The sequence below is a fragment of the Thamnophis elegans genome, chromosome 13 (genome assembly GCF_009769535.1).
Source record: "Thamnophis elegans isolate rThaEle1 chromosome 13, rThaEle1.pri, whole genome shotgun sequence".
Classification (NCBI taxonomy): Eukaryota; Metazoa; Chordata; class Lepidosauria; order Squamata; family Colubridae; genus Thamnophis; species Thamnophis elegans.
The window spans coordinates 18,831,940-18,848,129 of record NC_045553.1 but is presented as its reverse complement, the minus strand read 5'-3'; the positions used below and the strand labels follow the sequence as shown (position 1 = coordinate 18,848,129).

Here is a 16,190-nt window from a genome sequence, read left to right as displayed (position 1 = left end):
ACTTCCTGCCCAGGTGCTGCACTTGCCAATCTTTACTTGTGATTCTTCCCCAGGTTCGCAGTAAAATCCTGATCCTGACAATTTGTGCAGCTGGGATTGGTGGCACTTTTCAGTATGGCTACAATCTCACCATCATCAATGCCCCCACTGTGGTAAGGCGGCCCTTTTGTTACCATGCTCCTTGATCACCTCTCATTGGAACAGGCCCTCAAGGGAGAGACAGCCTCTCATCTGCCCCCCCCCCTGATTTTGGGCTCAGCTCAGCTCATGAGCTCCTTGGCAGGTGCTCCCCTCACCTCTCAAGGTGAGGGGCAGAACAGGTTGGCCTTGAGCCTCTTTCAGGAAAAACCTAACAATATCCCCTAACTCCTCTGATGTCTAGCAGTGTTCTCTTGTGAGGAGGGTTCAGAAACAGGAAATGGCTGTTGGGACAGTTGCCCTTCCAGTAAGGCACTGGTCATCTGGATACTTCCCAGATCTTCCTGCAGCTTTTGAGGAGTTGTAGCTTGTGGAGTAACTAAATTCAGATCTCTTGTAGGTTTCATGGCTCCCACCCACTGCCACACCGGCAGACCCCAGAACAGCTGGTTTTCAGTGGGTGGGGGCTCTGCGTGTTCCAGCTCCAATTTTTCCCACACAATATTTTTTTCCTCCACCCTGTAGTTCATCCAAACCTTCATTAATGAAACCTGGCTGGCTCGCACTGGGGCTGTCTTGGAGGCAAAGATGATCATGCTGATCTGGTCCTTCATTGTTGCCATGTATCCTTTGGGAGGCCTAGTTGGAGCATTAATTGCTGCTCCCCTGGCTGTAAAGATGGGCAGGTGAGGGGTTGAGAGGGTCAGCCTCTCTCAGCAGGAGGGAGGAATATCTTCTAGTGTCTTCTAGAACTGGATTCAGCCAGGAGCATTTGGACACCGGACTCCAGATAGCTCTCTTTAATCAACTACATATAATGAAACCAAATGGAATGTAATTGAAGCTACTTTTTGCCAGCTTAACTCTCAGATTAATTTCTAGTAATCTGCTATTTTCTCCATGTTGACAGGTTCCAGATGGATGATCCTGATCCCTAATGCAGCCTGGTCATGAGTGAAACTTGGGTGCTCCATACACTGCCAAACGGAGCTGGGAGTTGTAGTATAGTTGTACAAGAATTTTGTCAGAGGGCTGCAAACTAAGGAGGGTGAGGGCTGGATGAGGAAAGGGACAACTGTCTCTTTCCTTCTTTCCTCCCTTGTGGGCTGCTCGGAGCCCAACTTCCCTCTTGCTCAGCAAACCAGCCCAAAGAATGCAGGGTTGGCAGAGGCAGCTCAGGGTCCCAGGAGGAGTGCCTGTAAGCAGAGATCCCTGAAGTTTCATTTGCATTCAAGTCCATACTCCCATGCCCATATTTCCCCTATTCTCTCAGGGTTTGGCATCTCAGTTCTTGGGAAAGGGTTTATGATGACTCAAAGCGGCCAGTTGGGTGCGGCTGGGCAGGCATGGCTGGTGGTTGCAGCCAGGTCATCACAATTAGGTGAGCATGGTTGGGTGAGATGGCCGACTTGATGTGGCTGGCTTGACACCACTCACTCAGCACAGCTGACTCGGTATGGCTGGCCAGGTGGGCATGGTTGGGTGGGCGTAACTGGGTAGGTGCAGCCAGTTCAATCCTGCTGACTGGGGATGGCACGGAACAAGTTGCATTGGCTAGCTTGATATGGAGATAACGCCCCACAAACTTCTCACCTTTCCAAACTGCCAGCAGCCAAGCTCGTGCACGTGCACACTTACACAGACCACAACCCAAGTTTGGGACATTTATACCCAGATGAAGGAGAAGTCCTTCTCCCCAAATACAGGCATGACTGGCAGTTTGCCAGCTCAGATGTGAATAAAAGTGTCCAAGCTTGGAATGGTGTGTATCTGTGTATGTGTGTGTGCATGCAGCATGCAGCATTCAGCACGCAGCACGCCAAAGGAGATGTTCTCCCAATACCAGATACCTGAGAGCTGGAGTTTCCCTGTCCAGTGCCCCTTCCTGGCAAAGCAGGAGGCAGAGGACGAGGCTGCTGCACATGGAAGCACGGAGGAGAAAGTTTGCAGGAAGCAGTTTCCTCCAACTTTTGCCTTGACAGATCTCTGCAGAAAAGGCAGGGGTGGCAAAGGAGCAGTGCTCCCTGGTCCTGCATGAGGGAGGCTGGTCTTTCTTGAAAGGGAATCCCCATTTCCAAGCATGCGTGGTAAGGATCCGGGCTAGTTGGGCCAGCCTTACCTCACCCCGCCACCCCCTTCTTCTCTCCAGAGATCTTTGTAGTTCAATCAAGCAAAAAAAAGAGGAAAGAATGATATCATTAATATATTATAAGTGAGTGCCTGAACGCTGCACAATGGTGTAGATCAGCAATGATATGCACAATAGTTCTAGTTCCTCTTTAAAATTTCTACATTATGTTTTCCAATTCTATACTTTAAAAATAATCTTCATAGCCAATGATTTTGTAATAAATGTTTTGCTATTAGGTTGGCTTATATAAAATGGATGATTGCTTTAAGGCACAAGTAGACCAGCACCAGAAATGGCAGTAACTTTATGATGATTTTATATATAAAGCAGATCAGTGTATGAACTCTATTATATATTCTGCTTTCATGACATGCAGCAAATTTACTTTTCGGCTTTTTGGTATGGATCTGCTATTACTATTTCTAAGCAGTAAATTATGCAGCAATCTGTTAATATCTAATGAAACGTTAGTTAAAAAATGTGGGCAAAAATGAGGAGAAAGTCCACAAGCAATCTCAGAATTAAGTCAAGAGTTTCTGAAGTCTTCAAACAACTGTAAATGGAATAATTCAGTACGTGTGAAAACCTGTTTATTTTGTAAAAGTATTTGTTTCATTTGCCTCCCACGTGCAGGACCAGGGAGTGCTGCTCTCCTGCCTCCTCTTCTTGCTCTCCAGAGAGCTGTCAAGGCAGAGGTTTGACTGCAGCAATGTCACCCTCCACCTCCTGCTTTGCCTGGCCAGCCTCCCCTGCACAGCTCCTCTGCCACCCACTCCTTCTCTCCAGAGATTTTTCAAAGTAGAAGTTGCACTTGGAGGAAACTGCTTCCTGCAAACTTTCTCCTCCACCCTTCTATGTGCAGCAGCATTGTCCTCCTGCTTTGCACTGGATAGGAAAACACCAGCACTCAGATATCTGGGATTGGTGTGCTGCATGCATGCGTACAAACACACCACACACAGATACACCATTTCAAGCCTGGAGATTTTTATCTACATCCGAGCTGGCAAGCTGCCAATCATGCCTGGACTTGGGGAATAGGATGTCCCCTTCCTCTGTGGATAAAAGTCTCCAACCTGAAATGCGTGTGCACATACTTGGTTGCCGGCAGTTTGGGGAGGTGAGAAACTTGTGGGACACTGAATTGTCCCAATGTCAACTTAGCCAGTGCAACTTGTTTTGTCCCAACCTGGCTGTCCTGAGTCAGCAGTGCCTCCTGCTGCACCTCCTTGGCCATTCCCACCAGGATGTACCATGTCAGCCATGCAGCATTGAGTTGCTCACATCAAGCTACCCAACCACACCCACCTAGTTGTAGTGACCCGGCTGTGACCACCCAGCCATGCCTACCAGCCATGCTCACCTGGACACTGAGTCGTCCCATTCCACTTGGGGGGAAAAGGGCTGCTAACATGCCACTCCCTCTTGAAGGTCTTGGCACTGAAACCTAGGCTCCCTGCCACTTTGGCCACACAAGAACCAGCAGGAGCAGCCATGGTGCTGAATGACAGCCAAGAGAGGCCCAGGAAAGAGGCACATAAAGCGAAACAAGCCTTTGAAACTTTTCTCCCTTGCTTCCCCTAAGGAAGAAATCTTTACTGCTGAACAACGCATTTGTGGCCCTTGCTGCACTGCTGGTGGGGTTCAGCCGCGTGGCGAAATCCTTTGAAATGATCTTGCTAAGCAGATTTTTTGCTGGCATCAATTCTGGTATGTCCAAGACATGAGCAGATACATGATCACTGTAGCATTTTGAAAAGCTGTCTATGCTATCTGACCAGGGTTTGTTCCTTGAAGATAGGTCAGCGCTGCAACTTGGAGCCAAGAATCCATCATAATCTGCTTTTCTTCCTGCCTTTGCCTTCCAATGGGGAGTTGGGGGTGGAGGTTCTTGATCTCTCAGTTGCTTTCAATACTATTGACCAAGGTATCCTTCCTGGCTGGCTCTGAGGATTGGGAATGGGAAGACAGAACTTTGGGGTGGTTCTCTCTGTTTGAGGGGAGGGAGAGGTTCCACTGTTGTTGGCTAGGATACATTGATGATATCCAATTGTGTCTTTTAATACCAGATTGGCCAAATGAGACTGTCAAGATTAGTCTGGGAGGGGAGGAACCATCTTTGATTCAATCCTATCAATGGTTGCAGGTATAAGGTCTCCTGCCTTGGGACTAGAAGACCTCCAAGGTCTCTTCCAATCCTATGAATGTATTTTTCTATGTGAGGGCCACTGAATCTGAGGATATTTCATCTTTAACCTTGGATGGGGTAGCACCTCCTTATTTAAGGGTGATGCATGATCTGGGGATCTTTATGTCCATAAAGATCTTTATGTCCATCTTTATGCTTCTGATCAATATGTAGCTGATGGCTATGGACAGAAAAGTCTTTGCACAGCAGCATCTATTGTACCAGTTGTGTCTTTTTTGTTGACAAGGAGGCTCTTTAGACAATCAGTTATGCCCTAGAGTCCACTCTTGCAATGCACTCAAAGACCACTTAGAAGCTTCGGCTGTCCAGACTGCAGTGGCATGGGCAGTGATGTGTCCATGGGATTCCTCTGATCTATGAGCTGCATTAATTGTCAATTTTTTTTCATGTGTAATTGCTAGAAACCCTATGTGGCATAGGACTTGGTTTTTTAAGGGACTCCCTATCTATCTGTTTGGTTGAGGCCAAAGAAGTGCTAGCAGAAAGCCTTGTTTAGAGGCAGAGAAGGGAAAGGGGAGAGCATTCACAGAATAAAACTTTGGCCAGAAAGTTCACACATTTAGTATGAAAATCCCTGTCACCAGAAGCCAAATGGTCATAATAAATATCATAAATCAAATACTGTATATACTCGAGTATAAGCCTAGTTTTTCAGCCCACTTTTTGGGCTGAAAAAAGCCGCCTCGGCTTATACTCAAGTCAGTGAAAAATTTGCCCGAAATGGAGGAGAAAAAGGGGCGGGGCCATGCCGCTGGGTGACACTCGTGAATGGCCCAGTGCCCCTGTGAGTTTCCCCTCCCTCTGTGTCAGTTTGCCGCGCAGCGCGCACCGCACCATCCCCCCTCCTCACGTTCTAATGTAATGCAGGGCTGTCTTACGATTCCCCTTCCTCCCCCTCCTGCCGCTCTGCAACGATGTCCCACCTCCTCCTTGTTATGGCAAGCAGCCACATAGCGATGTCCCACCTCCTCTGGTACAGTGATCCAATGATAGGAATCACTGTGCCGTGTGTCATAGGAGGCGGGACATCGCTCCCGCGGCTGCACGGGACATCATCATCACAGCGGGACATCAGCATCATGAGGTGAGTGAAGTATTTCATTGAATACACCGCTAGTTTACTGTTTTTCTTTGAAATAAATATTCAAAAACATTATTGGTATCTATTTTTATTTTTGAAATTTACCGGTAGCTGCTGCGTTTCCCACCCTAGGCTTATACTCGAGTCAATAATTTTTCCAGTTTTTTGTGGTAAAATTAGGTGCCTCGGCTTATATTCGGGTCGGCCTATACTCGAGTATATACGGTATGTTCCTTTCTGAGACTGGGGACTTGTCTGTACAGGAGTGGCCATGAGCATCCAGCCCATGTACTTGGGGGAAAGCGCACCCAAGGAGCTCCGGGGAGCCGTGGCCATGACTTCAGCATCTTTCACAGCCCTCGGCCTGGTGCTTGGCCAGGTGGCCGGACTCAGGTGAGACACAAAGTTCTGGGGAAACCTGGAGTATATGTGTCATCTACAAGGCACACCCTTTGCTAGGAGCCTGCTGTAGGGTACCCAAGGCTGGGCTATGCGCTGCACCTTAAACAAAACTCTAGAAATGGAAAGCCGCCAGGTAGGTAGGTGCCCTGCCTTGAAACCTCCTACCCAAGCCCAGGCAGCACATAGCAAAAGGGCCTGTTGTCTCTCTTTTGTATGAATTTATGGAGAGACACTCCTGTGATAACAATTGGCAAGTAAGTTAAAGTCTGTTAAATGAGACTCTGCTTCTGTTTCTATAAGTGACTCTGGATTTCAATGCAGGGAAATCTTGGGAGCAGAAGAGAGTTGGCCTATCCTTCTAGCCAGCAATGTGGTGCCTGGGTTGATCCAGCTGGTGCTTCTGCCCTGGGCTCCAGAAAGCCCTCGCTACCTCTTGATTGACCAAGGAGATCAAGATTCATGCATCTCTGGTAAGCAAGGGTGTTCATATCAGCCTCCTGTACAGCCCAGAGAGCAAATCGTTATAGGGACATGGGAGGGAATAGAATTGTGGGGAAAATCAGGCTCATTACATGAGGCCATTTTAGGTCCTGTGGGAATTAAAGTACCCTGCAGAAGTAATGCTTTCTGACAAAGGGAACTTTATGTGAGGAATCTGGTCCCATCTGGAGTAAACAATAAGGTGACCAGACGTCCCGATTTTCGCATGACAGGCACGCTTCTGCACAATTTGTCCCGTGTCCCGGGGGGGGGGTTCTTAAAAAGTCCCGATTTTTGTGACCGGACCCGGAAGTAAGCCTGCCCTGCCCCCAGTCCCAGCCGGCCGGTATTTTGTCCCTTCTGTCTCCCCGTTGCTCAGAAAAGCAACTCTGGGAAGGTCCTTTGCTAGCAGGCAGGTTCTAGGATTCCTGCCGCCACCAAAGGACTTTCCCAGAGTTGCTTTTCTGAGCAACGGGGAGACATAAGGGACAAAGTACCGTCCGTTTTCCCTGTGCCATGAGGGCACCAGGAAGACTAGGACAAGGATCTCCTCTCGGCTCCAGCCTGGGAGAGAAGCAGCAGAGAAAGGTAAACCAGCATTTTATATTTTATTTGCTTTCAGCCCGAGTGGGGTGCGGAAAACACCTTGCCAGAGGCTGCTGGAGAACTCTTTCCGAAGAGAGGGTTTGGGAACTGGGCGGGTGAGATTTGTGTCCCTGGGAGATCTGCTCTTCCCCACCCCTTACTTCTGAAGGGGAGGCCAGGCGTGGGAGAGAGTGCTAATGATAATGACCAATTCCCTCCTGTTTCTGCGGGTTTGGGGGGGGAAGAGAAGGTAATTTCAGAGCCTGGACTGAAGTTAGGAGGCTGACTCGCTACAATAAGCGGTGACCATTATTTGGAGGAAGAAAAAAATGTAGCAGTATGATGGAGATTTGCTCTTGCAGAACCTGCATCATCTTTTCTTTACAAATTAAAAAAAAAGCCTTTTAAACATTCTTATTCCTAAAGGCAAAAAAACCCCATGAGGCTTGCTGGAGAACGGAGCGGAGGTGACCTGCGAGGGGGGGTGCGGGGTGCCATAGTGGGGGGAGATGTTGCTGAAATAATTCCATCTATCAGGAACTGGGAGGTGGGGGGGAGGTCAGTGGGAAGATGCCAGCCGTAGCTCTGAAGTTGCTTTCCTTTCTAACTGAAGCAACAGATGTTTCCCCTGCTTAACATCTCAGCCTTTTTCGCATGGGGCGGGCTGCAAGAGGGAGTGAGTGAAGATCTTTTTCTGGATTGCTGCAAAGCAAGTCTTGGGAAGTCCTTTGCGCCGGCTAGAAAAGGTCTTCACTCACTCACTCCCTCTTCTTGCAGCACGCCCCAATGCGAAAAACGCCGAGATCGGCGCACTTGGGGCTGCTGCTGCTGTGACATCCAGGGAGGCTCAGCTGGTCTGAGTAACATGAGGGATCGCCCTCATGTTATCGTCTTCCCAGATGGACTCTTTTGTTCAGCCTGTAATTAAGGTTCTTTGTTATGTCTTAGAAAAGATCACCTGGTTAAAAAGAAGGAAGAGGCTCCGGAGCCTGGTCCGGAGCCCATCTGCAGGTTGGGATGGAAGGAGAGACACACAGAAAGACAGACAGACAGAGACACACAGAGAGAGACACACACACAGAGTGAGTGAGTGATTGAGTGAGTGAGTGAGAGAAGACAGACAGACAGACAGACAGACAGACACACATATATATATACACACAGAGTGACAGAGAGAGAGGAAGGGAGGGGAGAGAGATAGAGAGAGAGGGAGGGAGGGAGACAGAGACACACACAGAGTGAGTGATTAAGTGAGTGAGTGAGTGAGTGAGAGACAGACAGACACACACACACACACATATATACACACAGAGTGACAGAGAGAAAGGAAAGGAGGGGAGAGAGATAGAGAGAGAGGGAGGGAGGGAGAGAGAAGAGACAGAGAGAGAGAGACACACACACATATACACACAGAGTGACAGAGAGAGAGGAAGGGAGGGGAGAGAGATAGAGAGAGAGGGAGGGAGGGAGAGAGACAGAGAGAGACACACACACATATATACACACAGAGTGACAGAGAGAGAGGAAGGCAGGGGAGAGAGATAGAGAGAGAGAGAGGGAGGGAGGGAGACAGAGACACACACAGAGTGAGTGATCAAGTGAGTGAGTGAGTGAGTGAGAGACAGACAGACAGACACACACACACATATATATATACACAAAGAGTGACAGAAAGAGAGGAAGGGAGGGGAGAGAGATAGAGAGAGAGGGAGGGAGGGAGACAGAGACACAGAGTGAGTGATTAAGTGAGTGAGTGAGTGAGAGACAGACAGACAGACACACACACACACACATATATACACACAGAGTGACAGAGAGAAAGGAAGGGAGGGGAGAGAGATAGAGAGAGAGGGAGGGAGAGAGCTTTCAATTTGTAGGGATGTAACCTCGCTGTTTTTGCCTGCTCTCAAAAAGATGAGCAGGGTTGAACCTGGCTAATAATTGGAGGGGAACCCACCTGGGAATCTCAGTACTGTATATTTAATAGGAAAATATTAAAAATTGTCCAAAAGCAACAATGACAATTTCCATACTACTGCTAAGAAAATTACGACACATCAATAAAATTATAGGAGCTGAGTTTAACTCAAGAGAAACTTTTCTAAAGGTAGACAGTTTTTTAACAATTCCACAATTCTGAAAGAACAAGCTTGTTCTATATGAAATTTAATGCTACAGCAGAATGAAGTAACACTGAAGATAAGTGCAGGTAGTCCTCAATGCACGACCACAATTGAGCCCAAAATTTATGTTGTTAAGTGAGAAATTTATTGAGTTTTGCCCCATTTTACAATTTTTCTTGCCACATTTTTTAAGTGAAAAAAAATTTTTTTAATACCCCCCCCCCCCCCCCCCCCCCCCCACCCCCCCCCCGGTCAATGGTGTCCCTCTTTACCAATGTTAAAATCTGGTCACCTTAGTAAACAGTGGAAATCAGTGGCCCAGACATTCAAATCCTACTTAGCTGCTGATGTTTCTGCCATGAGATGCTGTGCGGTCGTTGCACATGTTCTGCTTTTCTCAAAGGGGGTTGGAACATTATGAGAAGTTCTAAGGCAACCCATGAATCAGAGGCCTCTGCATTTCCTAAGAATGTCAGGCTCACTTTTGGCTTCTTGCAGCTCTGCAGCAACTGAGGGGCAGCAGTGACCTGAGCAGCGAGATGAAAGAAATCCTGGCCGAGCAGGCAGCCCTCCAAGGAGAGACAACCAAGGCACCCTGGGAGCTATGGAGAAACCAGGCTGTGCGGTGGCAGTTTATCACTGTGGTGGTGCTCAGCAGCGCCATGCAGCTCTGTGGCAATGATTCTGTAAGTCCAGCGGCCTGGCCAGGGGGTGCCTGCTGCTATGCTGCATGGCCTTTTACTAATAGGCCTGGGAACTGAGAAGGGGTTGACATGGAACAGGCGGCTTCTCCTTGCACAATCCAAGCAGCATACTAAAATGTGTGGCAGTTGGCATCCTCTGTCATCATTTTTTGAGTTGAGTTTCAGAGAGAGTTGGGAGAATTTTCTTTGCTGCTTAAATTGTGATATGGCTTTGTATGCTTTACGTTACCATTTTCAGGAGTTTCCTATCTCAGATAAGCAGATTAACCTCCCTTCCTTTACATAGCAATAAAGATAGAGGCTCAGTAGAGCAGGGATGCAGTGAAACTTGCTCTTTTTTATTTCTGCAGATGTACTTCTACGCTTCGTATGTGTTCCAAGAGGCAGGGATTCCATATGACAAGATCCAGTACAGTGTTATTGGCACCGGGAGTTGTGAGCTTATCATGTCCATGACTTGTGTGAGAATATTATCTCCTTTCTTCCTACCCAGTATGGTCTTCTAGTAGTCTTGCTCCTTTGCAAAGCTGCCTATCATTTCTGGTAGTATCCAGGGCATTTTATCACAGCACGGAAGTCAAGGATCTGCTCTGGATTGTCCTCCCTTCTTTTGTGTTACCTGTAATTTCCCACCTTCTTCCACTCATTCTCACCTCAACTTAGAGGTGGGTTCCTACCAGTTCGCATCTAGTCAGTAGAACCGATTCGTCAAATCTACCGAACCGGTTAGAAGAGGTTTCACAGTGGACCCGGAAAGCAGGCCACACCTACAGAAGAGGTTCCAAAATTTTTTGAAACCCACCACTGGTCCTTGGATATGATTATTCTACACTATCATGCTCATATTTATAAAACTCAGTGCCTCTGTGAAAGGTATGGATGACTACTGCGTTTGTGGTGCAATCAGAACATTGCGTGTGTTGAAGTTGTTTTAATGCAAACCAAAGATGTCTTTTAAAAAACTAGTTTACATCATATTCTTATGCATGCCAGTGCTGTGTGTGAGGTAATTTAAGGTGGTTCTGACAAGTGTCATCGGCATCTTCATATTCGGTCACATGGGTGACAAGCCACTCCCATCCGGTCACATGGGTGGCAAGCCACTCCCACAAAGGAGGCCACACCCACAGAGTAGGTTCAAACAATTTTTGAAACCCACCACTGCCTCAGCTCTTGTTCCCTGTAGGAAGGAGACCCATCATGTCAGCCCAGAGAATTATGTGTATAGTTGCCATTGATGCTAAATCTGGGAAGTCAGGTGCTAAACTGGTGCATTGGAGATCTATTCTTGTCAGTTGCTGTATAAGGTCCCTGTAGCCTTCACCACATTGGTCACACCGTGTGCTTATCAAAGGTATCCACTAGGGAAAGCTTGATTCCTCTCAGTGTTTTGAGATCCCAACTCTATGGGTCACTTACCATGTAGGCAGGTATCTTGGACAGTTGGGGATTCCATTTAATTATATCTCATGATGAGGCCCTTTATGAAATCATGAGTGATCGGTGTAGATGTGATGAGGATGGGAGTGGCAGGGTGGGACAAATTGCAGCCGCAACAACAGATCTCCAAGTCCTAGGCTCCTAGGGAATGAGACCTCTACATCTATGCCCTGGAATTTCTAGCTGCAAGTGCTTTGTATCTTTCTGCTCATAGAGTGAAGATTTCAAATTAAATTGATGGTCAACCCTAACCCTACTGTGACTATTGTATAAAAAGACTCGGGACCTGGTACCACTGAAGGTACTGATAAAATAGAACATTTGTAGCTCAGAATTGAAACATGTAGGACAAACAGGGAGAAAACTAGTAGAACACATTCATGAATATCAACCAGTAGTCAGAAGGCATGATGAAAACTCTTCAATCTCACAATATATGGATAGACTTAACCATAGTTTCAACTGGGAAATAGTGACCACCCTAGACCAAGCCACTTCCTAAAATGCAAGCGAATTCCTGGAAGCTTGGCACTCTAACAAATTAGCCATCAATAGACACATAGGCATAAACAACATCTACATAAGCTTGGAAGAATAAACCCTTGCTAAAGCTTGGAAGAATAAACCTTTAGTCCCTGTGACTGACTCAGATTGGATTTTACAACATCTACATGCTTTGCTAAAAAGGCAATCAATGTCAAAAAGGGAACAAAAAGACCAAAATACCTCCCCATCAGCAATCAATGCCCAGATGAGCATAGATTAATCTCAAGTTTAATATCATACCATCAATCAAGAAGTAAGCAATGACTCAATCAAGAAATTGCGAAATAAGCCAACAGTAAACAGTTCAACCAAAGAACCTCCAAGACCACTTCCACCAACACTAACAGGGCAAACCACTAGAATATAAACTGAGAGCAAATGCCATTCTTTACTAACACTGATGATATTACATATTTTGGGTAATGAAATGGCTGAAAGAAAAGAACCAAGCTCAGAGAGCACCAAGTCACACCTTTATCACTGGAGGTGTGCTCTGACTAGATGTCAGCAACTGCCCCCCAGAAAAGTAACTTTTAGTGAGATCCAAAAGACAGACAGGAATTCACATTCACAGCTTGTATTAAGAGCAGCACTGCTTGTGATTAGTTCTGATAAACCCAAGGTTTGGCCAGAGACGTAGACATGTGCACTTGGGCCTTTAACATCACAACATTAAGTATGAAACAACTTCCTGTTACAGGCCATTCTGCAGCAGTGGTGGGATTCAACATTTTTTACTACTGGTTCTGTGGGCGTGGCTTTGTGGGCATGGCAGGAGAAGGATATTGCAAAATCCCCATTCCCTCCTCATCCCACTAACTTGCTTTCCAGCTCCATTCTCCTGTTCAGGACAACAAAAGATCAGCTGGGAGGCAGCAGGCTGTTTGCTGGTTCTCTGAATTACTCAAATTTTCCACTACCGGTTCTCCAGAACCTGTCAGAACTGGCTGAACACCAGCTCTGTTTTGCAGGCATCTGAAGTTGAATCCCTGTCTTCTGATTTACCTTAGCCATGTTTCTGCTTTGCTGCATAGAGCAGGCCAGTCCAACTATGGAGTGACCAAAGGCTGCCCTTTCTTCCTTTCCTTTTCACAAGAATAGAAATCATATTCTTATCACATTCATGACCAGTGAATTCTTTGACTTGCAGGTAAATCAGCTTTAGCTGATCAGGCTCTAAAACAAAATGGTCCCAGGTGTCTCTTTTGTTCTGAAAATCTTCCTTCTATCTCAAGACAGTTTCTTCCCATTTTATGTGTATTGTGTTATTCCTTTTTTTATTGGGTGAAGTATCACATTATCTATATGACTTGTAGAAACCAAATCTTTTTCAGTAAACAGCACTTCTTGGACAGTGGTGAAATTCAATTTTTTTTACTACTGGTTCTTTGGGTGTGGCATGGCTTGGTGGGCGTGGCTTGGTGGATGTGGCAGGGGAAGGATGCTGCAAAATCCCCAGTCGCTCCCCATTCCTGGGGGAAGGATACTGTAAAATCTCCATTCCCTTTCTAGCTCCGTTCTCCTGTGCAGGGCAACAGAAGAAGATCCAGCCAATCAGCTGGGATGCTGATCAGCTGGGACTTGGGAGGCAGCAAGAGATGTGGGCAGAGCCAGACAGAGGGGGTATTAGCTAGTTCTCTGAACTACTCAACATTTCTGCTACAGGTTTGCTAGAACCGGTCAGAACTGGCTGAATACCACATCTGTTCTTGGAGCTGTTCTAATCCCAAAATGTACAGACCAAAATCAAGAAGAGATGATCACTCAGTCAGTCTCTAGAAAGTACCATCCTATCGACTTCCCCAAATTTGTTTTCTATCTGTTCAATGGGGGAGGGGAGGAGCCTGATCTGTTCAATGGGGAGGGGGAGATCTCTCTGTGGAGGGCCTGGGTGGGCTGCCCATTAAGGGGCTTCCCTATAATGCTGCCTTCCAGAACCTCCTCATCGAGTGTGTTGGGCGACGGGTGCTGCTCATAGTGGGGTACAGCCTCATGGCCACCTGGGCCATCCTGTTCATGGTAGCGTTATCTCTACAGGTAAGAGTGCCTCTTTGTTCCTTTGGGTTGAAGGACCCCAGGCCTTCCAATTCAGCAAGGTTCACATGCTGGACACTTCCTAATTTGCCCATTTTCCTTCTTTCCCCCATCTGCCCCACCACTCTTTTGGCCTTGCAGGACCACCTCAGCTGGATGCCTTATCTCAGCATGGCCTGCATCTTTGCCTACATCCTGAGCTATGGCATCGGACCAGGTGAGTTACAAGAGCACCGAGGATCTCAACAGGGCATTAAAAAAACACCATACATGATCTAGGTGTCAGCATTCCAAATATCATGCAGAATTAAATCAGAGTCCAAGCAGAGCTATCCTTAAAGTTCCATTTTAATAAGACAGACATGTTGGCAACAAACTGTGGAATCCCAAATCGAAAAGCTTCTGGGGATTCCACCCAGTTGAAAGTTCATGATCTTATCCCCACACCCATAAATCCATCACATGGTCCAATCTTCTTCGGCCATGCTGGCATCTCCATCCAGCTGGTTCCGGTCAGGTGCAGAGGTGCGGAGACAAAAGATGACCTTGGGTTTCTAGAAAGGAATGACAACAACACATTTCACAATTCTACTCCTTTCTATTCCTCCTCCCAATTACTACACTAATGAAACAGCATAATGAAATAATAGAGCGTGTGGCAGGCCAAATATCCTAAAAGGAATATAACTGCAGGCCTGACACTAGGAAAGGTCAGGAACTGGGCTGATATTGCCATATTTTTATCTTCCTTCTTAGAAAGCAACATTTAATTTGCATGGTTTCTCTAGCTGGTGTGACAGGAATTATACCCACGGAGATTTTTGATCAGGTCTCCCGCCCGGCTGCTTACACAATCAGCGGTTCTCTGCTCTGGATCAACTTATTTCTAGTGGGCCTAGCATTTCCTTTTGTGATGGTAAGCCCTTTTCTGGTTATATTTCTGCAAGGCATAAGTTAGTGGGACACAGGAATTAGGAGCAAGTGGTTTTCAGGCAGACATCCTTTCTGTCCATCCATGGAAAGTATTGTTCTAGCTATTGTCCTAGCAATGGAAAGTATTGTCCTAGCAGAAAGAGCCTCCCCTCCCTCACTCAAGACTGGTGTTCCTCCTGTTCTAGAGCCAATTGTGATCCTCCCAATTTCTACACAGTCATTTGACCAAGAATCTCCTTTCCTAGCAGGTTGGCGCTGCTTTCTCCTCCAGGTGGGCAGGTGCTTTTGTTAAGAGAGAGCAGACCAGTCCAAGGACTACTTTACAGCCAAGTTTGCATGCATGCCCTGTCAACATGTGCTTCATGTGCTGAGCCCTTTCTTCTCTCCTCCTCCTCTCAGGAAAGCCTTGGCTATTACTGCTACCTACCATTCTTCACGGTCTGTGTTGGAACCACTCTCTATGTCTGGTTTTTCCTCCCGGAGACGAAAGGAAAGAGCTTCCTAGAAATCTCAGAAGAGTTTGTTAAGCGTAACTTTGGATGTCAGCCCTATGACGATGCTTGGGTGTATCCAGAGGAAATTATATCCACTAGGTTATAGCTTCAAAAGGAAGAACAGCTCACAGAGAAGATATAACAATGGCATTCCTTTTCCTGTGAGGATAACATGGGATTCTTCTTCATGGTGTAAAAATCCTCATTTCCTCCTCCCTTTATAAAATCTATGTATGAAAAGTGGCCTCCCAGGGCTGGGGGAAGTGTATGTACCAATCCAGGCTCAAAATAGAAGTATCCTGAACTAAATGGTTCCCTCCCAATACCAGTCTTGTTTCTGCTATGGAAAAGAGAGCTACCTTCTGTACTCAGAAACTTGTCAAAAAGAGATGCAACCTGAAATAAGGAGAATTTTTTTGACAGTGATAGTAATCATTTGCCATAGTCAGATTTGGAATATAGCCAGTTTGTTGTAGTGGTTGAAGCACCAGGCTAGAAACTAGGAGACAATGAGTTCTAGTCCTGCCTTAGGCACTAAGCCACCAGGGTGACTTTGAGCCACTCACGCTCTCTCAGTCCTAGAACAAAGCAAGGGCAAACCATTTCCAAAATCTTGCCAAGAAAGCAACAGTGATTGGTGCCTTGACCATCAGGAATCAATGCTGACTCAAACATACACAAGGACATACAAATTTATTGTCCGTATGCAACTAACTGGCAGCTCTGAATACAAGATGGGAAAAGATTAGGCTTATATAGATATTTACAAGCTGCCCAACTTAAATACATAAGCTAATTAATTTATAAGAAAAAGAATTTAAAAGCATCCCCAAATTAAATGAAGAGAGGTTAAATAATGCAAAAGAAAGCATAACATAACAAAACAAAAC

General features: G+C 46.4%; 1 protein-coding gene across 1 annotated transcript in view; it reads left to right on the top strand.

Annotated features, from left to right (window-relative positions):
* LOC116516820 (solute carrier family 2, facilitated glucose transporter member 11-like) overlaps positions 1–15,406 on the top strand; it is a 33,596-nt gene extending 18,190 nt beyond the window's left edge. The window contains exons 2-12 of the mRNA XM_032229448.1: positions 54–152; positions 664–824; positions 3,855–3,979; positions 5,823–5,952; positions 6,283–6,431; positions 9,648–9,835; positions 10,204–10,314; positions 13,775–13,876; positions 14,015–14,090; positions 14,662–14,789; positions 15,206–15,406. Coding sequence (XP_032085339.1) covers positions 54–152; positions 664–824; positions 3,855–3,979; positions 5,823–5,952; positions 6,283–6,431; positions 9,648–9,835; positions 10,204–10,314; positions 13,775–13,876; positions 14,015–14,090; positions 14,662–14,789; positions 15,206–15,406 — 1,470 coding nt within the window. The remainder of the gene's footprint in view (positions 1–53; positions 153–663; positions 825–3,854; positions 3,980–5,822; positions 5,953–6,282; positions 6,432–9,647; positions 9,836–10,203; positions 10,315–13,774; positions 13,877–14,014; positions 14,091–14,661; positions 14,790–15,205) is intronic.
* The last annotated feature ends 784 nt before the right edge of the window (positions 15,407–16,190 follow it).